Source organism: Vigna unguiculata, chromosome 9 (genome assembly GCF_004118075.2).
Source record: "Vigna unguiculata cultivar IT97K-499-35 chromosome 9, ASM411807v1, whole genome shotgun sequence".
NCBI lineage: Eukaryota > Viridiplantae > Streptophyta > Magnoliopsida > Fabales > Fabaceae > Vigna > Vigna unguiculata.
This window is the reverse complement of record NC_040287.1, coordinates 27,590,844-27,618,026: the sequence shown is the minus strand read 5'-3', so window position 1 is coordinate 27,618,026 and position 27,183 is coordinate 27,590,844. Positions and strand designations below refer to the sequence as shown.

The 27,183-nt window shown below is 34.2% G+C and overlaps 1 protein-coding gene across 1 annotated transcript; it reads right to left on the bottom strand.

Annotated features, from left to right (window-relative positions):
* Positions 1–5,361: 5,361 nt before the first annotated feature.
* Positions 5,362–18,481, bottom strand: LOC114164819 (SKP1-like protein 14). The gene is made up of 2 exons (XM_028049592.1): positions 17,777–18,481; positions 5,362–5,560 (listed from the first exon to the last, which is right to left on the bottom strand). The coding sequence occupies exons 1-2, from the start codon at positions 18,387–18,389 to the stop codon at positions 5,556–5,558; spliced, it is 618 nt and encodes a 205-aa protein (XP_027905393.1). The 5' UTR covers positions 18,390–18,481; the 3' UTR covers positions 5,362–5,555.
* Positions 18,482–27,183: the final 8,702 nt, after the last annotated feature.

Below are 27,183 nucleotides of genomic sequence, written 5' to 3'. Positions count from 1 at the left end.
TAAATAATTATATCATTAAAATATAGTTTAATTAACAGTGAAAATAATGTAATTTATGTTGAAAACTTTGCATGTGAATACAAAGTGCATTCATTTGGCTGTTTTGATATGTAATTAAATTGTATGACGTTGAATCCATTCAGTAAACTAGTGAATCACATGGCCAGCCATAGACAATAGTTAGAGTCATTGACTCATTTTGTACAATACTTCATTAATTAGTACATAAATACAAAAGTGGCTGTTACAGGTTATCAGGTACTTCTTTATCAGGTTATAGAGATTACAGGAAAGAGAGGAGAGTCGTGTATTCGATCATTTATATTAGAATTTGAAAAAATAAGATTATTTCGGTAGGTTCAGAAGATATGATAATTCTTTGCTAATAATTTGAAAAAATAAAAGTAGTTTGGTGGATTTAGAAAAAAGAATAAGAAAGGTTATATATTTAATTTTCACTAACAAAAACTATGCAGTCTTTCAATTATTGTCTATATGTGTAGACTTCCAATAATATTAGTTACGGTAATAAAAAAAATAGGATTAAATATATTTTTGTTCCTTAATTATTTAGTAAAAATTGAAATTGGTTCATATTCAAAATTTTGATCCAATTTAGTCTTTCACATTTTAGAATTGTATGAATTTAATCATTTTAATCATTAATTTAGTCATTTTAACCAAATTTTGATAAATTTATTTGACGTTTCAGATATATTTTTTAGCTAACATTAAGACAAAACTGAGTAAAATTATATAAAAATATCAAATGCTATCATGAAATATATTTGAAACGTCTGATAAACTTAACAAAATTTGGTTAAAATGACTAAATTCGAACATTTATAAAATGAATGTCTAAATTCGATCAAAGTTTTGAGGAAAAACTAATTCCAATATTTACTTAGGACAAATACATATTTAACACAAAAAAAATACTATAAAGTTGCATGTGCTTGCAGTCTTTCAATTAGCGTGTTTACGTATTTATAGACTTCCAATGATATTAGTTACGGTATAATGAACTCAATTAATAGGTAGGACGTTTAAATTTTTAGCTAACTCAAAACTAGTGTTTCAAAGGAATGGGACACTAGATTGTTCACAGATTTTCTGCTTTAATTGAAAATCAACAATCAAAATTGCAAAATATCAATAATGTAATCTTAAAGAATTATAAAATCAGAAATAGTTCAATGAAATTAAGGAAAGATAAAGATTTACAAGAGTTTGCAAAAGATTATATTTATCCATTTTGTATAACATCCAAGAACCACACAGAAAGAAAGCAAGAGCAATTTCATCCTTAATTTTGAAATCCTCTTTGGACTTCCCAAATCTTACATAATCAGCAAATAGAATAATTGTGAAAAAAATCAATGAGCAAAGCGATATGAATTATCTTTTACGATGAGTTTTTCAATGTAGAATCATTCACAGAACAAAAGCCCTTAATATATACACCAAAAACAGCTGACTTTCAAATTTTTGGGCCTTTCATGCAAAGTATTTGAAAGTTTTTCACTTGCACTTAATGATTGTACATCAAAATATATAGTTCGTGTAACCAAAAAGAATAAATTTCGGCGCATTGTTCTAGTCTTGAAAAATAATAAATATTACAGCTAAAAAATTACATTAAAGTAAGACAAAATCCAAGAAAAATATACTATATGTTATTATCAAAGTTATTTGTACTTTTTTAATAAATACTACATATATATCTTTTTAATAAATGTATAATTTTAGGTTTGTAAAAAAAGGTTAGAATATTTTAAATACTTCTTATAATTAATAATATATTATTTATTACTGATAAAAAAAAACAAGGAGCGAGAATAATTTAAAAAGATAACTATAAAGCACATCATATTTTTTAACAATATAAAAAAATATTTACTATCAAAGAAAATTATAATATCTTTTGTGTAAAAATTACTATTTATATAAACTAAAAGTAAAACATTTAATTTTAATTTGGAGTAAAACATGAGAATTAAATTATTAAATGCCAAAAATAATTCTTACAATATTCCATATTTGATCAAATTATACCTCCATCATAATTTGTTTGACATTGTTTGTGAAACTCGTACCCCCTCTCTTTTCTCTTCCTTTCTTCTTTCATTTTCAAATTTTGGAGCAGCAAGATATCAGGGAAGATGTAATGGGGTCGAACAACAACAGAACAAAAAAAAATATAATCAAATGATTGAATTAGTTCTCTTTGTATTATTTACGTAATGTGGAATTTTTTTTATAAAAGAGAAGAAGTTGCTATAAGAAATTACAAAGAAGAAATGCAGAACAAAAACCCTCTACCCTTTTTTTTTGGCCATTATGACCCTATATTTACTTGAGGCTCCACACAAAATCTTGCAAACGTGAATTCGTTATTCTCTCACTCTTACTGGTCCTCTACCCTCCTTACGGTTGTTGTCCCACTTTCTCAACAAACTTTTTAGACGTTATTTTTTCCAATTTTGCCCTTGTCTCATTATTTGATATAACATTGGTGCCCCCATTAAAAAATAACCCTGTCCTCAAGGTTAATATCCTAATACACTTCTTTAACTGATAGCCAATCTTCCCAAGTAGCATGCATCTCTTCCAAACCTTCCCACTTAATTAACACATGTTGCACTTCTTTTCCTCCTTTAATACTATTTTGTAGGTTGTAGGACTGGACGAACTTCATTAGTGATCATGGTCAAAGGAATATATGGATTGATATGTTCACCAGAGCATGGCTTCAACTAAGAATAGTGAAATACATGATGAGTTTTTACATGATAAGGCGGCAACAACTTATAAGCAATAGGGCCCACCTTCTTTATGATTGGGAATGGTCCAAAGTACCTCATTCCCAGCTTCTGGTTTCTTCTTAATGCCACTGAGTTCTGTCTATAAGGCTGAAGCTTGACTAACACCATATCCCCTTTGTTGAACTCAATATCCATTCTCTTTCTATCAGCATTCTTCTTCATTTGTTGTTGAGCTTTCATTAAATTGTTTTTCAATTGAGGCAGAACCAAATCTCTTGGTTGCAACATCTCCTTAAGTTCCAAAGGATCCTTGTTGTCCAAAACATATTTATCCACTTGAGGTGCTTCTCTCCCATACACAACTTGAAAAGGAGTCAATCATGTGTTGAGATGATAGGATGTATTGTACCAAAATTCAACCCATGCTTAAAACTTTGACTAAGCTTTTGGATTATTTTATGTAAAGCAACGCAGATAAATCTCTAAACAACGGTTTACAGGTTCTAATTGACCATCTATTTCCGGGTGGTAGGTCATGCTCATAGCTAGTGTGGTGCCACTCAACTTGAACAACTGCTTCCAAAACTGACTAATAAATACTTTATCTTTGTCAAAAACTATGGTTCGAGGAAAACCATGTAATTTAGCCACATTTTTCATGAAAGCATCTGCAACTTTCACACTAGAATAGCTTTCCTTTAATGCTACAAAGTGAGCATATTTTTACAATAAATATATATATATATAACCACATATATTACTGTAAAGCCAACCCCATGATAAAATCCATAGCTATGTCCTGCCATATTTGGTTTGGGATTGGTAAAGGTTGCAATTAGAGATGTGAAAATGGGTTTCAACTCGTGAGCCAATCCGGCTCACCATGGGTTCGAGACGGGTTGGGTTGAGAAAAATTCAGTTTTTTTAGAAGTAGGTTGAACTCAACCCAGCTCACTTAATCCACGGGTTAAACAGGTTCAAGCCGGGTTGAAGATGGGTTGGCCCACTTAACCCACTAACATTTTGTTACAATTTTTTGTAATAATTATTTACTACTCCTAATTATATATGTTCACAATTTCATATTTTTAAATGCTAGAATGTTGCTCAATAATTTTTGAATAGTTTGAATGTTTAATTAATTTGATTGTCAAGTTATATACGACGTTGATACTTTAATCTTTAACTATAATCTTTATGTAAATTATTCAAACAACCGTCTTATAAACAAAATTTTCTAAATTAGCATGATAAAAATGTGCAGTTTTTTTTATTTATATTTTGTTGAATAGCATGACAGAAAATGTGTAATATTAACCATGTTTTTATATGATCAAAGTTTTGCTCAAATATCATCGTCACAAATAGAATTTCTCAGTATTTTTGGAATGTTACATTGTTAATTGATAAGCAATACCATGGTATAACAACATAATCATAATGTGTAAAAAGTGTTCATTAAATAAGCAAAAAAGTGAATAAAAAATTTTATGTTGAAAATTACATTAGAAGAATGGAAAAAATTGTGTTTGTTTCTAGTACACCTAATAGTCTCATATCTCTTAAGAGTCGAGACCAAGGACAGTTTAAATACACCTTCCTTCCACTAAGACGTTTTTTAAGGACAAAATTGTGACGGAGTCCTAAACTTTAGAGCAAACAATACCTCAAATGTAGTGATTGAACCTAACGATGTTACTATACGAACTTGGGATTGGAACATTGGTGTCGTTTGTAGGGATGAAAACTCCCAAAGCCCTCGACTGTGAGGCTTGTTCCAATACATTCAATAGTTTCACATCGTTTACCCGTCGAAGCCAAAAGTAGTTTAAATACACTTTCCTTCTTCCACTTTCTAACTTTTTAAGGATAGAACGGTAAAGTGCTAGACTCCAAAGTAGACGATATCTCAAATCTAGTTATTGACTCTAACAATGTCACTCTATAGACTTAGAATCAGAACAATGTTGATGCAATTATGAAGCTTTTATGAGTAATTACCTAACAACCAGAGTTACATAAGAGTGGTCACCAACATGTTTGATTCTATATATTTTATTAAAAGGTTATGTATCAATTATAGTTTGATTTAGTTTGATTTTAATTTAAGATAAAATTTGAACTAAATTAAATCAATGTTTTCTCTTAGACTTTGATTGATTTTAGCATTTTTCTTTTTGTAATAAAATTACTAAAAAATTGTTTTACAAAAATTGATAATTATTTTATAATAAGAATTGTTAAAGAAAGATATATGCTTTAATTTTTTAACAAGGTTATCATATTCATAACTTTAATTTATCTATACTTATAATACGATTTTATCATTATGTAATTTTTTATTAAAATACTATCAATTATTAATCATTTATCTTGAATTTATTTCTGGAAATATAAGTTTTAATTTTTCTATTTACATAAAAAAAATTCAACTACCTATATTTTCAAATCAATATTAATTTTCTTTTCTCTTTTTCTAAATCTAAGTTACTTATATTTTGACTTATTTGTTTCAATAAATTAATTATAACTTTAGGCTCCCTTTAATTTTGTATCTGTAATTGCAAACCATAAAATACTAGGCATATGCTTGCATTATGCGGAAGGGTAAATTCTAATAATTCTAGGCCATAAAACATTGTTGCAAAATCATTCAGAACATTCATTATCATTACTCCCTATATATGAAATATAATATGCTGAAGGGTAGTGTTGTGTCAAAACAACTGTCATGATTTATTCCTGAGCCACTTTAATGAAGAATATCCTAACAAACCTTTTCCCCGCATGCTACACTGCATCAATAGAAACAAATATATGGTTACAATTGTATAATTAGCTATGAAACGTGCACTATAATATGTTACCAAGTCTCATAATTAAAATATACACATTATATATTCGTTTTATATAACGATAATTATCACCATCTGTGATAATAATTATCATATGAAGTTATATGGCAAACTTCACGTGCTAATCGGTGCATTCGGGATTTAGCTGCATGTTTTGGTATTTTAGACAAAGTCAAAGTGAAAATGTGATAGTTTTTAGCTTTTTTTTACGTGTAAACATCTATTTATACTGAATTTATGAATGTCATTTATGCTTTTGAGCATATTTAAAGGGAAGACTTTCAAAGCCTTTAGTTGAAAAGTGATTCTACTTTGATTGTTAGGATTTTTTGGATTAAGGTGTGGTTCTTTACAATCTTAGAAAAAGATGACATTGATACTTGCATTTTTTGAATCATATGTAGTTCAAAATTTATCATGTTTTTCATGAGAAAAATTATTGTGTTGATAAATTAGAGAAGATGACATTGATACTTGCATTTTTGAAAACATATGCAATTCAAAGTTTATCATGTTTTTCATGAAAAAAATCATTATGCTGATAAGTTAGCTAATTTTAATTTTATTCATATATATATATATATATATATATATATTGTAAGTCTCAATTATTTTCTGCTCTTATTTTTAAGGGTTATCCCTAATCAGTTGGGTCTAAAGGCTGACCCATAGGGTGACAAGGCCCTTAAAGTAGTCAAGGTCCCTCATTCTGTACTCACTTGTCAAAACCAGTGCTCTCGCTTTTCTCTTTTCTTTCCACAAAAAGCTTTGCTAAGGTTTGGGTCTTACCCTTCCTTGTGTTAACTCAACCCCATTCTTCAATCCATGTAAGTTGATTCTCCATCGTACCTTCTTCATTCCCAACTTTGTCATCATGATTCTAACTAGGGTTCACCATGGTAACCCATTTTGAATCTATTTCACTGTTTTACAGATCATGAATCTGCTCCGTGGTCGGTAGTACTCAGTTGCTTGGGTGTCGGGATATTCTGCTAGCATTTTCCAGGTAAGGAAAGCTAGGATTTATGTATTTAAAGTTATTTTACCGATTTTTGGTCTGTTTGTATGGTTCTGATGCTTGAATAAGGCTGTTGGTCGAATAAAAATGTATGGTGTGCGAGTATGTTTGATTGATGTGGCGCTACTCTTTTTCTGCATTGCACAATTTTCGTAAAATGAAGATTCCTACTGCGTTAACCGTTGGATCGAGCTGCAATTTTAACCGCTGATCCTTAACACAAAATTATGGACTTTGACCGGTGGGATCTTTAATCGGAGATATGTAGTGAGAGCAGTTATTATCACAAGGTCACTGTAGTTTGGTTGTTGACAACACTGCACACTTTTTGTAAAATGAAAGTTACTACTTCGTTAACCGTTGGATCGAGCTGATATTTTAACAGATGATCCTTAACACATAGTTTATGACTTTTACTGGTCCGATCTTGAATCAAAGTTCTGTAGTGAGAGCAGTTTTTATCGCAAGATGAGTGAATAATGTGATGAGTGAATATGGTTTATGGGTGGTGAATGATGAGTTTGGCATGATCTTGGTATGGAATATACATGAATGGTTGGTTATATATGTTGTCATGAATTTGGTATGAGCAATAATGTTTCATTGATGGTTGGAATCATGGTTTTGGTTGGGTTAGGACATAATTCCATGATAGTTTCGTGGTGGTGCCTCATTGGTTAGGACGTAATTCCATGAGCCTCTAGGTGAGACCTCATGGTGGTGCCTCAGTTGGTCAAGACGTAATTTCATGACCCCTGTTAGTGGGAGTTCATGGTGGTGCCCCATCTATATAATTTAGTAAGGATTCAAGGTAAGGTTGCATCCTGACACTCTAAGGAGTCAGTTAGTCTCACATAGAGCGGACTAACTCTTATGGTGAGAGTAGCAGGAGGCCTGAAACCCATTAAGGGCTAACCTTGTGTGTGGGGGTTGAGACATTGTAACACTTAGCTTGGGGGAGAGTAGCTCAGTAGAGTATGGTAATCCACCACAAGTGTAAGCATCTGCTGAATCCGACTAATTATATATATCTGGATGAGTCATGTCTGAGCCCTAGTGTGTTGTGTGCAAATCATAACATGATTGGTTGACCTGAGCATCTTGGACTATGAAATTATATGTAATTGTATCTTAAACCATTTTCTGCTCTAGCTTACCCTTTGTTTGTTTGATTGTTATGTGTGTGGTTTTCTCTTTTTGCGATGATCATCAATTTATTGATGTGAGCAGATGCGAGAACTCCCCATGGTCATCAGGGTGATGGAGGTTTCGCTGCTTAGTCCGTGTTGGGACATATCTCGCTTTTCAGAGTTTACTTTAGGGCTATGGCCCATGTATTATCTGCTCTCTAAGTATTTATTTTAAACACTGTCGAACTATTTTCTCTGTCTAGTTATATGCATCGTGGTGTGTCCTAGTATTTCATTTTTAAGTACCTTGGATATTTGTAAGGAGTGACTTGATACTTCGCAAATTGGCCCTCTATGTTATCCTGTATAATATTCCATTTGATCATGTTAATATTTAAATGGGGTGTTACATTTATGGTATCAGAGCAGTTCGTCCTTAGGATGACTTGAGGTTGTGGGTTTGTCATGCCTCGCAGGCGTAAGTTGTCAAGTCTAGTCGAGTTTGTTAGTGAAACCAAAAGTTTTAAGAACAAAAAACGTCTTGATAAAGTGATGAGGGTGAACATTCATGACTAGATCAAAAGTTGTTTTTCCTTTCTTAATTCTAATGGTTTGGGGAAGGAAGGGAGACAGACAAAAGGTTTAGTTGTCTGTAGATGATGGAGTTTTGCCTTGTATGTTCTAGGTTGTCCTGTTATGCCTAAGTGTTTTATGTTTGGTGTTTGTACCGATGAGGGAATTCAGATTCAAGCTCAACTTGACCTACTCACCCTTACAAGGACTGGTAGGGCCTATGAGACAATCTCTAGTCTCCAAGATGTGAAGATGTAGAGGGTTGTATATCAATGGATGATGAAAGTTGAGTCTTGGTTTATAAGGTTGAGAAATGATGTTGGAAGTTAAGAAGCAACGCTTTGGGCCGAGGGAGCAACAAGATCGAGTTCTAAGATCGTATACCACAAGTTTTAAATGAAGAGTTGAGTTCAGAGATTAGTATAAAAAGATATCGGTGTGTGCTCGTGAAGCAAGGTTTGAGGAATCAACATGGCTTTACGTCGTGACAATGTCTGAGGTTTGAAGTGGAACAGTGTGGAAGGTTTGAGGTTAAGGGTGGAGGCCATGAAGTGTATAGGAAAGCAGATGTGTAGTTGGAAGCTTATGGGAGGTAGAGCTTTGAAGATCAGCCAAGTATGATGATGTTATAGGAGAAGGAAGTATATTTAGAATTACATACCACATCAATTCAGTAGTTGGGTCTTCTCAGCAATAGTAGTTACCCAAGTTAAGAGTAGAAGGGATGTTCTAAGTAAAATGGCCCATAAAAGAGGAAGGTTTAACATTGGATATGAGATGGACGATTTCAAGTATCAGAAGGAGAAGCACATAGTTAAGTTCGTTCTTATAGGGAAGGACAATTAGTAATGTCACAACACATGGAAAGAGGAAAGGAAAACAAAAGTTTTGAGTAGCTATGAGAGTATTTGCGATGATTGGTACTAAAGTGGTCAGCACAGGTGATCTAATTTAAAAGATATATGTTACAAAGGTGGTGATTGAATTATGGGTTTTGGCTTCCTTTAGGGTCGTGCACTCTTTGATGTCGCCAGTATGGTAAAGGAGTCATGGTTGTCTGCAAGAAGGAGTTGAGTTTGAGATTGTGGTTTTTGCTATATTAGCGACCAAGTGAAGATTCACTCGGGTGTGCGGTGACTTCGTGGTGAACAAAGTATTTAAATTCAAACCCGATTTGAATTGTTTCCTTTGCAAGTTTGGGACATAGTCTCAAGGGTGAATTGGTTGTTTTCTCAATCGTATTCTGATGAGTTGGGACAACCAACGAGGTGGTGTACCTTGATTAAAAAGGGATAAGTCAATGATTGCGTATGAAGTACGGATCAAGCTAAATAGTGGGGGTAGAGTGTCACGTGAATCAGAGTCACCTAACAAAGGAAAGTGAATAATAGACGCAAAGGATATCAGTAGTCGAAGAGTTTGTAGACGTGTTCTGAAGCAAGTACTAGAATTTTAACCTTTGGTGTGGTGGAGTTCACTTTTGCATTGGTGTCTCAAGGAGGACTTGTGCCAATAGTTCCTAATTGGATGGTTCCTACTGAGAATTTGAAGTAAATACGGAAGTGGGGGAGATGTTGGAGAAGTAATGGCTTATACTAAGTATAACCACAAGGATGACTGCAAGTTTGGTGAATCTTAAAGGAGAGGTAGTGGGAGGATATAATGTTCAAGGGTAAACGTTGGATAAGGGAGGATAGAATTTTTGGGTCTATGATTTTAAAGGGTGGAAACATGATGACGGTAAGGAATTTGAAACAAGTTAGCTGTATCATCAAGGTTTAGCAGCGAGTTTTCCAAGTGTGAAGAGAGTCTTTAGAATGTTTAAGATGAGTATTGACAAAGGTTGGAGTGACTAGTAGGACATATGGTTTAAAAAGGGTGGATACAATGTTGAGAAAATAAGATGTTAAGACTACAAAAAGGGGAGTCCAAACGGTTTTGCAAGTTCCATAGAAGTTTTGGAGAAATATTTCTCAGCGATGATTGTTTCCTTGTCACGGCAGACATGAAAGGAGCATCATTTTGAGTAAACAAATAAGTGACCTTGTGTGGTGATCAGAGTAGCGTAGCGGGATGATGGCAAGTGATACTTATGAAAGGTAAAGGTGCGTGAAAAGAACTATCTTACTTATGACCTAGTGGTTACTACGACAATCAATTCTTTATAAACAACAAATATGTCGTTCTATGAGTATCAGTTAAGGATATTCAGTGACCAGTTAGAGTTGGAATTATGGAGTTGCTCAAAAAAAGTTGTGCAAGAGAAGTAAGAGATGGTTTGAGTTATGATTTCAAGTTAGGGTGCCAACTTGGAAGTGAGAAAGTGAGAGTAGATGTTTAGCCAGAGAAGGGAATTTAAGATCCTTGATTTGACGAGGTAAGAGTGAGAGTTGGTTGAGAAACATAAGTGTTTGGTTTGGGAAGAGAATGTGTGAGGAGATTTCATTAGTCTAGTCATCTGACTAGCACTAGTGAGTCTCTTAACAAGGTTGAGAAAAGGCAAATCAAAAAATCTTAGTTTGAGGTGTATCGTGGAGCTGCGTGGTACGAACGAGACTAGAAATTTGAAGTCAATGGAAGTTATGGTTCTGAGGTTTTGAGGAATGTTGCCTATAAGTTAGGGGATTAAAGATGAAGATGGAATGCCAAGACGATATGGTGAAAGAAGCAGTTGAAGGTTTAAATGGGAAATGGAACAACTCGGTAGTGAACTTTGTTGCCTTGGTTGAAGCCAACAAAGGAAGCAAGATGTAAGAGTCTCGTTATACATAAAAGTGGTCAAAAGTGTTGATGGTGTGGCAGTAGGCCAGCACTCAAGAGTGATCAAGTCAGTGGAATGATGCATAAAGGAGTGAACAAGGTGATGTGAAGTGATAACGAACATGCTTTAGTTGGAGACTTAAGATCATTTGAGACTTTGATAAAAACCTACAAGAGGTAGTGGAGAGCATATGGTAGGTGAGTCAGTATATCAGATATAAGTTAGTTAGGCAGGTATGAAGGAGCATTCCAATTTTAAGATTGCAAGTTGGAAGTTACTTCGAGTGTAGTGATTAAGCCAATCTACACAACTGAACACATATCGCTTAGCATAAAGGCAAAGTTTCCAGTGACTATATATAGGTGTTGGAGTCATTTTATCAGTCCTGTCTAAGTGGCGGTTGTTGGAAAAAATGAGGAAAACATAGTTTTCTTCTTATTCCATCGGTAAATTTTCGAGGACGAAAATTTTTTTGTTGGGGAGAATGTAAGGCTCAATTATTTTTTGCTCTTATTTTTAAGGGTTGCCCCTAATCAGTTGGGTCTAAAGGCTGGCCCATAGGGTGAGAAGGCCCCTAAAGCAGCCAAGATCCCTCATTCTGCACTCACTTGCCAAAATCAGTGCTCTCGCTCTTCCCTTTTCTCTCCATAGAAGTTTTGCTAGGGTTTGGGTCTTACCCTTCTTTGCGTTAACTCAACCACATTCTACAATCCATGTAAGTTGATTTTCCACTGTACCTTTTTCATACCAGCTCTGTCATCATGATTCTAACTATGGTTCACCATGGTAACCCATTTTAAATCTATTCCACTGTTTTACAAATCGTGAATCTACTCCGTGGTCGGTAGTACTCACTTGCTTGGGTGTCGGAATATTCTGCTAGCTTTTTCCAAGTAAGGGAAGCTAGGGTTTATATATTTAAAGTTATTTTACTGATTTTTGGTCTGTTTGTATGGCTGTGATGCTTGAATGAGGCTGTTGGTCAAATAAAAATGTATGGTGTGCGAGTATGTTTGATTGATGTGGCGCTACTCTTTTTCTACATTGCACACTCTTCGTAAAATGAAGATTCCTAACCGCTGATCCTTAACACAAAATTCTTGACTTTGACCGGTCAGCTCCTTAATCGGAGCTTTATACTGAGAGAATTTTTTATCACAAGGTCACTGTAGTTTGGTTGTTGACAACACTGCACACTTTTCGTAAAATGAAAGTTACTACTTTGTTAACCGTTGGATCGAGCTGATATTTTAACAGCTATTCCTTAACACATTTTTTGACTTTGACCGGTCCGATCTTGAATCAGAGCACAGTAGTGAGAGCAGTTTTTATCGCAAGATTATTGTAGTTTGGTTGTTGACAACATTGACCTTTGTTGCTTATTTGGTGTACAACTTTCTTTATAGTTATTCAATTAAGTTGGTTCTTGTTTCATTTAGTTCTTGATTCAATCATATTTAATTTGAATATAAATACAAAAATTTTCTGAGCTTCACATAAGTTGCAGTTTTATTTCTAAAATCCCAAAATCGTTTGCATAATGTGACGTTAAGTTGGATTGCTATGTTAAAGCATGAGATGAGTGAATATGCATGAGTAAAGATGGTTTATGGGTGGTGAATGATGAGTTTGGCATAATCTTGATATAGAATATAAATGAATGGTTGGTTATATATGTGGTCATGAATTTGGTATGAGCAATAATGTTACATTGATGGTTGGAATCATGGTGTTGGTTGGGTTAGGACGTAATTCTATGATAGTTTCGTGGTGGTGCCTCATTAGTTAGGACATAATTCCATGAGCCTCTAGGTGAGATCTCATGGTGGTGCCTTAGTTGGTCGAGAAGTAATTTCATGACCCCTGTTAGTGGGAGTTCATGGTAGTGCCACATCTATATAATTTTGTAAGGATTCAAGGTAAGGTTGCATCCCGACACTCTAAGGAGTCAGTTAGTCTCACATAGAACGGACTGACTCTTGTGGTGAGAGTAGCAGGAGGCTTGAAACCCATTAAGGGCTAATCTTGTGTGTGGGGGTTGAGACATTGTAACACTTAGCTCGGGGGAGAGCAGCTCAGTAGAGCAGGGTAATCCACCACAAGTGTAAGCATCCGCTGAATCCGACTAATTATATATATCTAGATGAGTCGTGTTTGAGCCCTAGTGTTTTGTGTGCAAGTCATAACATGATTGGTTGACATGAGCATCTTGGACTATGAAATTGGCCCTTTATGTTATCTTGTGTAATATTGCATTTGATTATGTTAATATTTAAATGGGGTGTTATATATATATATATATATATATATATATATATATATATATATATATATATTTAAAATAATAAGTTGATTAATGTTTTATAAATATATTTCTTTATATTTTTTTCAAAATAAGTATAATTTTGCTTATATTTTGTGAAGTGTAATTTTATTATGAGTTTAGAGTGGTCCCTCGTGTTTTTTATTCTTTTATTTTTATTTTAGTAAAATTTTATGTAATGACAAATGGTAGATGGATGAGATGTAAGTCAAGATGTCAAAGTTCATAATAATATATAACATGATAATAATTATCATACTATTGTATAAGAATAGTGATCACTTAAATTGTAACCAAATATATTTTTCCTTATTGTAAATGTATTAGACCTTATTATAATGTAAATAGTGTGATTATTACAATAGTCCGTAATTGCAAATGTATTAGCTAAAATGTTCATAACACATGATAAGTTAATAAAAAGACAAAACTTGTAATATTATGCAACAAGGTAACAAATATCACATGTAAGTCAAAATATATCCGAGTAATAATATACTGTGACATTAGGAGGGTGATAATATAATGTGATAAACATTCCGAGGATTACAATGTTTTAGAAAATTTTATTATAAATTATCTTAATTAAAATAATATCTGAAATAATATTATTGTTTAAATGAAATATGGATACATTTTCTCTTGATTAAAAAAAATGTTAACAACACTTTATTTGGGATTTTGGGAGGGAAAAATCCAAGAAAGTATAACTTTTGGCAAAATGTGATAATAAAGATCAAGAAGAAGGCTAGATGGAAAATAGAGTATTCATTCCTATTGGGAATATTAATATATTATAATAAGATTTGTAATCACAATTTTGCTCCTGATTTACCTATCTTCTTCAAATTGTCGTCTCATGTAAAAAGAAAAAAAAATACAAAAAATAATTTCTCTGGAAATGGGAAATGGTAGAAAGATAAAATTGATCAATGGAAAAACATGTGCAACCAAAAAGTTAGGATGGGTTAGGGGTCAGAGATATTTTGAAGTTATTTAATATTTTCTACTATAACCCAGTGAAAAGGGAGGCTGGGAAGGAAAAGACTATGATTGTGGAAGGATATACTATATGGAACATATATGTGAAATAGGTATATACTATATGAAAATATATATATACGGAACTAAATTTTATCTAAAGTTATTAGAAAGAAATGACGAAAGACCTTTCATCAAAAAATAAACTTAATTTAGTAGACACAATACTCATTAGTGGAGACAATATAAGTTATATAGACACATTTTTGAAACAAATCCACATTACGTGGGTTGTATGGGTCATCCATCCCATTCTATTATTTATGTACAGAGATTGTGGATTATACAGATGGACCTAAAAACGTTAATGAATCGAAACATTCAATCTAGCGATTTGTCCTTGTATTTATTTTTGTAAAATCTGCAAGTCGACCACATGATCTACCTGCATTGTCATCCTTACGATTGACAAACAAGTCTTTCATATAAACATTCTATATATTAAGACTTGTTGTAATTTTACAAGGAGGAGTACAAGGTCAATTTATAGGCCTTTAGACATGGCCCTTCAACTACATTCATTAAATAAAATCACTATCTAAACCACAATTAATGAACTATATTACATGCTTAATCAATACTAGAAACACTCTTAACCTTTTGCAATCTCTTAGACAATTAATATAACCATTTTCAACTACCTACATTTAAGTTTACCCAACAAAATCCCCCTATAAACTTAAATGTTTCTTCTATCTTTCATCCTTTTTCTCTTCATCTCGACTTCGCCATGTGCAACCCACACCGTGCTTGTCCTTTTCATTAATAGTTGGGTTTTTCACTGACTTCATAGTTGACTTGCTTTTCTCTTTCACCGAATTGCTCTTTGCTTTGGTTGACTTCTTCCTAACCTTATCTGACTTGTCCTTTGTTAGGTTCTATATTGTCTCCATGGCCGACTTGACAGTAAATGGGTTCCTCCTAATAGGTCAAGCTTTTTTCAAGATATCTAACAATTCCCATGCCTTCTTCACACCAAACTCATCATCCATTTCAAGTCGTAACTTCTCATCTTGCACCTCCAGTGCAACTCTAAAATCCTTCTCGGCAAGCAACTGCTCTTGCAAACTTAACACTTCTTGTTCATGTTTCAGACGCCGCTTATGCAAAACCAATTTTATTCTCTAAGCTTACTTGTAATTTTGCATTGCCTCTATCTTCTTTTTCAATTTTTTGTTGCAAAATGCCTTTTGCAAGCACTAACCTTTGAAGGACAAACTCGTCTTCTTCAAGATTCGAGCTATCCACACTCCACGCTGAGCTATTCGAGCTATATAGACGCTCTACTGAGCTTTCTAGGCTCCCTACTAAGCTTTCTGAGATGTTCACTTACTCCCCCCCAAACAATCTAGGCACTCCATTTGCTCCATCAACTTAATCAAGCTATTTGAACTTCCCACCGAGCTAACTGAGCTAGCCTCATGCTCCACCACACTCTCTGCCAAGCTTTCTAAGCTACCTACACATCTTGACGACCTCTCCATGCTACTCGACTGACTTATGATGCTCGGCCTTCTTGCCGAATTCTCCAATTGCTTGTGGTCGACTCCTAAACTACATCCTATCATCAACAACACTACTTCTTCTTCAACTTTTTTGGCAAGATTGGTTGCGTCTTCTCTTTCATTTTCAGACCGACAATCTTTTGCGAAATGCCCGACCTTCCCACAACTATAACATTTAACTGATTTGCATTCCTTTGCAAAATGGCCATACTTGCCACACTTGAAGCACTTAACTCCTGAGTTGCTTGACTAGCCTCCTCTCCACGAACCTGGACCTCTTTCGCACCAATTTTGTTGGCTGGACTGCTCTTTTTCCTCTTCCTATCCACGACTTCTACCATCAGGATCTCATTGGCCTCGAATGTTCTGAGTATAAGATACCTTCTTTTCCTTTATGATTGTCTTAGCTTGAAGTGCTTGATCGAGAAACTCCTCATCCTTCTTCCTTCTCCGTTGCTCATGCGCTTCAAGTGACAGGGCAAGCTCTTCCACCAAGAGTATTGACAAGTCCTTGCGCATACAATATTCTCAAAGTTGTCAGTTAACGATCTTAAGATTTTCTCCACTACTTGGCAAATGAATAACGTCTCTTCATTTCTTCCGAGCTTATTCACCACACGAGAGATGTACTCAACAACTCATTCGGCCTCTTTCACCCTCATGCTTTCAAGCTCACATCTGAAAGTTTGAAGTCTGACTTGCTTCACACGATTATCCCATTTGTATATCTTCTCTAGTATATTTCATGCTTCTTTTGAATATTTAGCATTTGCTATCTTCTCAAAGTTGAACTCATTAGTAGCTCGATACAACACGTACAAAGTCGTTTTGTCCTTTACCCGAGTTGCTCTAATGTAGCAAGTTGGGCAATCGTCTGTTCTTCGATATCCTCTGGTTCTTGGTGCCCATTTTCGACCACATCCCATACTTCTTGGGAACCAAGAAGAGCCTTCATCTACAGACTCCATTTATCATAACTGATGTCTTTCGATAACTTTGGCAGGGGCATGTTGTTAGCTAAGTTAGTCATCTTGATATAACTCTCTAACTCTCAAACACTTTCTCTAACACGCTCAAATACTCAGTCTCTCTAGCTCTGATACCAATTTGTTGACAAACAAGTCTTTCGGATAAACACTCTGTATAAGACTTGCTATAATTTTACAATAAATAGTACAAGGTCAATTTATAGACATTTAGACATGGTCCTTCAATTACATTCATTAAATATAATCACTATTTAAACCACAATTAATAAACTCTATTGAATGCTTAGTCAATATTAGAAACACTATCCAATTACCTTACCATTATATATTATTCATTGAGGTGGAGAGGGGTATGTGGGGATGGTGAGCCCAATATGGTATGACGAAATGGTTTTGCGAATTAGAATCTGACGCAAGAATAAACTTTTGGAAATATAAGTGGATAGGATTCTTGAGATTATATGCAATTTCTAATCTTAAGACGATAATAATAGATGCTTAGGTGGTTTAGAGTGGAGGAGAGATCAGGCTGAATGGGAAAGAACTCAGGTAGCCATGTTCAGGAAAAACCCTAAACAGGGAAGTAGATGATGAATGAGTGTGAAGGAATGAGGAACACTACATACACTATTAAATCAAGATACAGTAAACTACAATCACGTTACAGGGGAAGAATATGACATGCATGATCTCTTTTGACAAATTAAGACATTACGACCAACTCAACATTTTACTTGGACGGTGCATTGTAGAAAGAACACAAACTTGAATTTAAATTTAAGGTAAGTAATTTTGAGAAGGGAAAGTGTAATTTACCTGACTCTTTGTCCAAGTTTTGGAATGCCCATGCGTGGGCTTCACGATACGCCGCCTCCTCCTCCGGCGTGTAATCGCTGACGATGCCGAAGAAATCCCGCGCAAACTCAGCGGTCTTGTCCTTGAGGAAGTCTGCAATTGCCCTGGAGATCACATCCATTAAATCACTCATGTTGAGATAGTTAGCAGTGAGTAACAGTTCCTTCATCTGGTCAGGGGTCAGCATCGACATGAACTTTGCGTCGAATTTTCTCAATGTCTGCGGGTCACTGCCAACACGGCTTCGCTTCGCTCGGAACTCCAGGATCCTCCCCAGTTCAGAGCATGTTAGGTTCTGCAGAGGAATGGCGGCGTCGGGGGCCACTCCTACGTCGTCGATCACAGCCTGCACCGTTTCCATCAGCTTCACGACCGAAGCTTCCACCTCGAAGATGATGCCGTCCGAAGTTTTCAGCTTAATCGTCGGTTCTTCTTCTTCTTCTTCTTTGATTGTAAGCTTCTTCACTTCTTCAATGGGAACCTCACTCGTTTCTCCTTTCGCCCTTTCCTGAGTTTTCAATTCCTCAGCGGGCTTCACCGCTGCCGTCTTCGATGATTCCGCTTTTTCCGCCATTGTTACAGAGAAAAGCAAAGGTGAGAATGATCTTATTTCTAGGAATTCAGAGTATAAGAAAGCGACAATTACTTTCTTCTGAAACTGGGCGGAAGAGATGCACTTTTACAGGAGGAGAAACCGGTCACACTATTCATTCAATTTAATTTAAACTTTATTTAATCATTTAATGCTACAATTAATTTACTTTAAAAGTTTTAATTTATGAGTTACAAGTTCCTTTAATTATTTATTTATTAAGTTTTCTTTTATTTTATTTTTTTGAGTTACATGTTACTTTAATTATTTATTTATTAAAAATTTAAGTATATAAATTGAAGTAACCAATAAATTCTCCACTAACAATTACTTTTAATTATAATTAGTCTGTCTCTAAAAGTTAATTCTATCAAAATGATTAATTTATAAATTAGTTACTAAATATTAATTATTGATTATCAAAACAATTAATTTTTAAATTAGTATTTAATTAATTAATAATCAATTTAAGTGTCAATTATTATTTTTTATTCATAATATATAGTAATTAATAATTTTTTATTTCACAAATTATATCGAAAATAGTTATTATAATAAATAACAATTTTTTTATTGGAACTAACAATTTTTTATTATTGAAATTAATTATTATTTAAAAGTTTTATTATAGTACAATATTTCATATATTAATAAAATTTATATAAAAGAATTAATATAAAAAATTTTAAATTGATAACTAAAAATAATTTATAAAGATAAGTAAAAATTAAATTTTATTAAATACTCATTAAATTAACTAGTTTAGATAAAAGGATTAATTTGAATAAAAAAACATATACAAGTTTTAAAAAATATATAAAAATTTTTTAAAAGGGATTTAATTACTTTTAAAAGGTAAAAATTAGGCTAATCAAATTTTAAATATCTTATATAATTGAGTTTCTATTAAAAGAATTTAATATATTGCGTACCAAAATCTTTATATTGTTTAACTGAATTCATCTATAACAATAATAAAGGGGATTCTCTCATTTGTGTCCACATTTTTTAATTCCTATTCTATCCTTTTTAATATAATAAATTATTTATTATTTTAAAAATAATTTAACATATAACCGTTATTTTACCATTTGTTTTTTCTCTGCAACAACATCATTTCATTATTATTCCTTTCGTGAAGTTGTCATTCAATTTAATTTAAACTTTATTTAATCATTTAATGCTACAATTAATTTACTTTAAAAGTTTTAATTTATGAGTTACAAGTTCCTTTAATTATTTATTTATTAAGTTTTCTTTTATTTTATTTTTTTGAGTTACATGTTACTTTAATTATTTATTTATTAAAAATTTAAGTATATAAATTGAAGTAACCAATAAATTCTCCACTAACAATTAATTTTAATTATAATTAGTCTGTCTCTAAAAGTTAATTCCATCAAAATGATTAATTTATAAATTAGTTACTAAATATTAATTATTGATTATCAAAACAATTAATGTTAAAACAGATCTGTCTAATACTCTTAACCACAAGTGGATCTGTGTTGATTAATGAGTTTCTTACTTGTTTAATGTGAATCTTGAAGGAGTCTTTAAGGTTTAAAGCTTAGTTAATCAAACACACAGTTCTGGGTTAATGGACTATTTTAAAACAAACAAGAAGGATTAAAAGAGAGAAGAGGAATCAAAACACACAATTTATACTGGTTCGATTCAAGGCGAATCTACATCCAGTCTTCTCCTAAGTAATACACTTAGGAGGATTCCACTAAACACAAAGGTTCCAAGAATTACAAGCACACCTATGTAATTCAAACCCCAAAACCCAAGAACTTGATTCAACAATCAAGAACTTCCCCTAGGAGCAATGTATCCACACAATTGCACCTAGATCCACACTTCAACCACTGAAGCTACTGTAATCAAAGATACAGAAAACAAAACAAGAAACGAAAACACCTAAGTTGTGCAGATTTGACTTGATGCTCCTTGAATCAAGCAAGATCCATCATGGTAGAGTCAACCATCAAACATTCTTGGATCTGTGCTTGGGTAATTGCAGAATCTTCTGAAGCTCGTGTGTCTATCAGATGGCTCTTTTTCAGATGCAGACTGCGTGATCTCTCTCAAAAATCCAGACCCAAAACAGATTACAATACAGCTTTTATACTAAGGTTTTTGCTGTCACTAATTCAATTAGCCAATTACCTAATCGATTATCGTGAGTATATTTTCACTTACTTAGTACAATACTCACAGCTAATCCATTAGTCAAGGAGCTAATCATATACAAAGTTACACAGCAAGCCTGAAATACAATTGATAAAGAGAAGCTAGTTTCCTAATGCATATCCTAACTGGACCAAGCTATGTTTTATCCTAGATCAGTAGACATCATCAAAATTGTTCTTCGTCTATGGAAGAAAGGCTCCCCCTGCCAACAATTAATTTTTAAATTAGTATTTAATTAATTAATAATCAATTTAAGTGTCAATTATTATTTTTTATTCATAATATATAGTAATTAATAATTTTTTATTTCACAAATTATATCGAAAATAGTTATTATAATAAATAACAATTTTTTTATTGGAACTAACAATTTTTTATTATTGAAATTAATTATTATTTAAAAGTTTTATTATAGTACAATATTTCATATATTAATAAAATTTATATAAAAGAATTAATATAAAAAATTTTAAATTGATAACTAAAAAATAATTTATAAAGATAAGTAAAAATTAAATTTTATTAAATACTCATTAAATTAACTAGTTTAGATAAAAGGATTAATTTGAATAAAAAAACATATACAAGTTTTAAAAAATATATAAAAAAATTTTAAAAGGGATTTAATTACTTTTAAAAGGTAAAAATTAGGCTAATCAAATTTTAAATATCTTATATAATTGAGTTTCTATTAAAAGAATTTAATATATTGCGTACCAAAATCTTTATATTGTTTAACTGAATTCATCTATAACAATAATAAAGGGGATTCCCTCATTTGTGTCCACATTTTTTAATTCCTATTTTATCCTTTTTAATATAATAAATTATTTATTATTTTAAAAATAATTTAACATATAACCGTTATTTTACCGTTTGTTTTTTCTCTGCAACAACATCATTTCATTTCATTATTATTCCTTTCGTGAAGTTGTCATGCCTTGCTTACAAAAATGTATCTTTTATTGTTCCTTTTCATTTATGATTATCCGATGTGTATGCTTACTATTGAATAATGCCCAATTATCCAATTTATGATTAGTCGCTTTTCATATTTTTGTATTGTTTCTTATGTTTCAATTTTTTTTTCGTGTCAACGATGAAAAATGAAATTTAAATCTTTTATAATCTCACCATTAATTTGTGTGCACATCTTCTTTACATTGTTTTATGATAGATTTCGTTTAAGGAGGTGGAGAATTTTGTTGTGAGATGAGAGTTTTTTTTATTGTTAGGGTTTGCTTATTGTTAGGATATTGAAGATTAATGTGCAATTTGCACAGTGTTCACACAGTTTGGACGCAGTAGACGGTAGCAAGGAAAGTCACAGTACGCGAAAAGCAATAGAATTCAAAGAGAAAGAGTGTGTTCTTCTGTCTCTGCGATTTGATTATTTTAATCTTCAATATCTATATATATACGCAAAGTTCAAATTTGTAATCTTTCGCGTAATGGTTTCTAAATATCTTTCGCATATTGGTTTACGACATATTTATTTCACCAATGGCACGAACAAAGCAAACTGCAAGCAAATCCACCGGAGGACTCTTAGGAAGCAACTAGCCACAAAGACTGCCATAAAATCTGTTCCAGCAATTACATTTCAATGTTGTTTTTAGAGCTTAGCAATTTTTTATTCAATGTTTCTTTAGAACTTAGCAATTTTTTAACATGCTATATTATTTTAAAACTGACAAATTATTTTTTTTAATTACAAATCTTGTTTTTTCTTCAGTCACTTGCTAACTAGCCTATCATCATCTGTATTTGTTATTCTTCATTGTTACATCAAATCAAATTTTGTACTCTTTCTACTCACACATTTAGGTACTTCTTCCTATATCATTATCTTCTTTTAGTTTTATTTGTTGTACATATTATGTACTACTTTCATTGTCCTTCTTTTCATTCATTACTTTCTTCCAAGTAATACATTTTTAAATTTATATTAATTTTGGATTTATTATTTATTGTTTTTGGTTTAAATAGACAACATACCTAAATGGAAAATATTCCTTCTAACAAATCAACACCAGTACAACAAAGACAAAGATGGAGAATAAATACCGCAAATAGAAGACGTAGAATGATCCCTCAACAAAAGACTTATTGAACAATCTAAAAGAAGGAAAAATAATCCTGAAAACACAACCAACATTGTCCTGCTCGTAACGAGTCCTGGTGGCAGGGGAGGAGGCATCAGCAGTATCCTCAGGGTCACTATCCGGTTCATCCTTGAAGCGCCAGGTGTTGCCCCTAAAAGACATTCCCATGTGATGAAGGGCATTTTCCCCAATCAGACTTGTGTGATTTGGAGTGTAGGAAGCCTCGCCAGAAAAGTCCACTTTGTAAAGCTCGAGAATTTTGCACACGAAAACGGCATAGGGCAGAGGATAATTGGGTAACTTGATGGCTTTCTGCATTGTATCAGAGATAACCTCAGACTAGTCTACAAGGACATTTGACTTGAAGGCATGGAGAAGAAAGACGTCCTCTGTGGTAAGTTGAGCATGGTTGCCGTTGCGGGGAACCAGAATCCAGGCAGTTAAGAACGCGAGGACGCGCTCATCCTTCTTCATCCCACCAGCGCGAAAAATACTGTAATCGCGTTTGGCTTTGGGATCCCTCAAGCAACCCTGGTATACATCCAAGCGATTTGCCCCAGGAAACCCTCGATGGGCTGGAATGCCAGAGATGCGGAAGCCAGCGATGTCGGTCCAAACATCTGTAGTGAGGTAAATGTCTACCCCTTTGACACGCGAGATGAGGAGATCATCTTGACACGCGAGATTTGCGTAGAAAACCCTAACCAAATCGGGGTAAATGTCACCGGTGAGTTGAACGAACGTGTCCAGGTGTTGGTGAGCGATAAGCTCTGGGAAGGTGAAGCCGTGATTGCGAAAGAAAGATATATCAACATACTTGTGGTTGATGATTTTGCGATTGCGGAAGGATTCATTGAAGTGTTCTTGAGCGGCGCTGTCACTGATCCAACCATCAATATCAGGATCCCGTTGCTTGGTGGCCATGCGCTTGACACGTTTGCGAGACGTAGAGGAGGATGCCATGGCGGAGTGGTGAAGGGTGTAGGTGACGGCGGAGCAGATGTGGAGAGAGGAGGGGGACCTAGGGTTTTTTTTTTTTTGTTTTAGGGATTAGACAGTATCAGGGTCCTAGGAGCAAAAGTTAAGGCTGCTATTAGGAATAGGGAATTTACTTTCCTAATGGATTATCGGGCTTCTTTTTAAGAAATTAAGTAGTAACTATGTGAGTCAGAACTTAGCTTAAAACTGGGCTTTAGACAAGGCACGATAATGAATTAGGACAGAGATTAGGTAAGCAGCTATACAGTTTAAACAAATAAGACATACAGGTAGATGCAGAAACCAGAAACAAAATGCATATGATTTGAGATTGGACTTAATTGGAGAAAAAAAATACTATGCATACAGCAGTAACACAAGAGTCACACACACACACAAACAGCAGTTAAGGAGACAGAATTAATTTGAGCAGGTGATGTCCAAAATACCCAATTCATTTCGAAGAGTGTAAAATCTCTCTCTGGCCAGAGGTTTTGTGAAGATGTCTGCTAGTTGATGTTGTGTGTCAATGTACTCAACCTTGCACTCTCCCTTGGATACATGATCTCTGATAAAGTGGTGGCGGATTTCAATATGTTTGGTCTTGGAATGCAGTACAGGATTTTTTGTAAGATTAATTGCACTAGTATTGTCACATTTTAACGGAATGTGAGTGAGGTAAATGCCATAATCCTCAAGCTGGTTCTTAATCCAAATAGATTGAGCACAGCAGCTGCCAGCAGCTATATATTCTGCTTCAGTAGTGGACAGAGCAACACAGGCCTGTTTTTTTGAGTGCCATGAAATTAGAGAACCACCTAGGAGATGGCAGGTGCCACTGGTGCTCTTCCTGTCAGTTTTGCAACCACCAAAATCTGAATCGCTGTACCCTACTAAGGAGATATTTGAGCCATGAGGATACCACAGACCCAGATTTCTAGTGCCCTTAAGGTATTTAAAAATGCGTTTGACAGCAGTTAGGTGTGATTCTTTGGGACAGGACTGGAATCTGGCACATACACACACTGTGCATAATATCTGGACGGCTAGCTGTGAGATAGAGAAGTGATCCGATCATTCCACGATATTTAGTCTGATCCACTGCAGGCCCTGTTTCATCACAGTCTAGATAGCAATTTGTAGCCATAGGGGTTGATGATTCCTTGCAAGTTTCCATGTGAAACTTTTTTAGTAGCTCAGTGCAGTATTTTGATTGATTAATAAAGAGTCCATGCCTTCCCTGCTTAATTTGGAGTCCTAGAAAGAAGTGCAGCTCCCCCATCATGGACATTTCAAACTCATCTTGCATGGTTTTTGAGAAATCTTTGCAGAGACTAGGATTTGTTGAACCAAAAATGATGTCATCCACATAAATTTGAACAAATAGAAGATCACTTTTGGCTTTCTTAATGAAGAGAGTAGAATCCACCTGCCCTCTTCGAAAACTGTTTTGAATCAGAAATTCACTTAGCCTCTCATACCATGAGCGAGGGGCTTGCTTAAGTCCATAGGGAGCTTTTTTTAACTTATACACATGATCTGGAAACTCATAGTCTGTGAAACCAGGGGGTTGTGCCACATAGACTTCTTCCTTAATGAAGCCGTTTAGGAAGGCGCTCTTCACATCCATTTGAAAGAGCTTGAATTTGAGTAAGGATGAGATGGCAAGAAGAATTCGGATGGCCTCAAGTCGTGCTACAGGAGCATAGGTCTCATCATAATCAATCCCTTCTTCTTGACAGTAACCTTTGGCTACCAATCTAGCCTTATTCTTAATAATCACACCAGAGTCATCCAGCTTGTTGCGAAAAACCCACTTGGTACCTATGATTTGCTGTGATTGAGTTCTTGGAACAAGATCCCAAACATCATTTCTCTTGAATTGATCCAGTTCGTCCTGCATTGCTAAAAACCAGTGTTCATCCTGGAGAGCATCATTCATTGATTTTGGCTCAAGTTGGGAGACAAAAGCTACGTTTAGACAGAACTGGCCTAGCTGCCTGCGTGTGGAAACGCCTTTAGAAATATCCCCTATGATGTTGTCAAGAGACATGTCTTTGGGCACTGTCCAGTCAGCGGGTAAGTCTGCTGCAGAGGTGGAGGCCTCAGCTGCTCCAGGTGGTGATTCTGCTGCTGCTTCAGGCTCATGGTGTGTCAAATCTGCACCTGTATCATTTAAATCTGCACTATTTCTTGACCCAGAGGAATTAGCTGCGTGATTATCAAAATTTTCATCAAATGCAACATGAATGGATTCCTCTATGGTTAATGTTCTTTTGTTATAGACACGATAGGCTTTACTAGAGGAGGAATAACCTAAGAAGATGCCTTCATCAGCCTTAGGATCAAACTTACCAATGTTTGATTTTCCATTATTTAGTATGAAACATTTGCAATCAAAAGCTTTGAAATAAGATACGTTAGGTTTTCTACCTTTGTAGATCTCATAGGGAGTAAGTTTCAAAATAGGCCTAATTAACACCCTGTTCAGAACATGGCAGGCTGTACTTACAGCATCTGCCCAAAAGTACTTTGGAAGAGAGTTGTCATTGAGCATTGTCCTTGCCAACTCTTCCAAAGATCGATTTTTTCTTTCAACCACGCCATTCTGTTGTGGTGTTCTAGGGGCTGAGAAATTGTGGGAGATACCATGATTTTCACAAAACTTTTCAAAAGACTCATTTTGAAACTCACCCCCATGGTCACTTCGAATTGCTTTGATTTTCAAGTCTTTCTCATTTTGAACCACTTTGGCAAATTTCCTAAAAACTGAGAAGGTGTCACTCTTAGATGAGATAAAGAAGGTCCAAGTAAAGCGAGAATAGTCATCCACAAGAACAAGCGCATAGTAATTTCCTCCTAGGCTTCTGGTTCTAGAGGGTCCAAACAAGTCCATGTGTAACAGTTCTAATGGATTAGAAGTAGAGATATGCAGTTTTGACTTAAAGGATGTTTTTACTTGTTTACCTTTTTGGCATGCATCACACAGCTTATCTGTCTTAAACTTTATATCAGGCAACCCAAAGACTAACTTCTTTGACACCAGTTTATTTAGGTGACCCATATGTATGTGTGCAAGTCTTTTATGCCAAATCCAAGGTTCATTATTTTTAGCAAAGAGGCATGCAATAGAATCAAAAGAAGTGTTTTCAAAGTCCACCATGTATATGTTCTGAATCCTTTTTCCAACAAAAACCAGTTCATTTGTGGATGCATGACAGATTAAGCAGTGATGAGCTTCAAAGGTTACTTTCAGATTTTTATCACAAAGTTGGCTAATGCTAAGAAGATTATGCTTAAGCCCATCCACCAACAGAACATCCTCAATTTCCACAGCTGAAGATGACTTTACCTTTCCAGAACCAAGAATCCTACCTCTGTTGTTGTCACCATACGTGACATATCCACTTACTTTGTATGAGATTTTGCTGAATTTAGAGCTATCACCTGTCATGTGTCTAGAGCAGCCACTGTCCAGATACCACATAGCCTCCTTA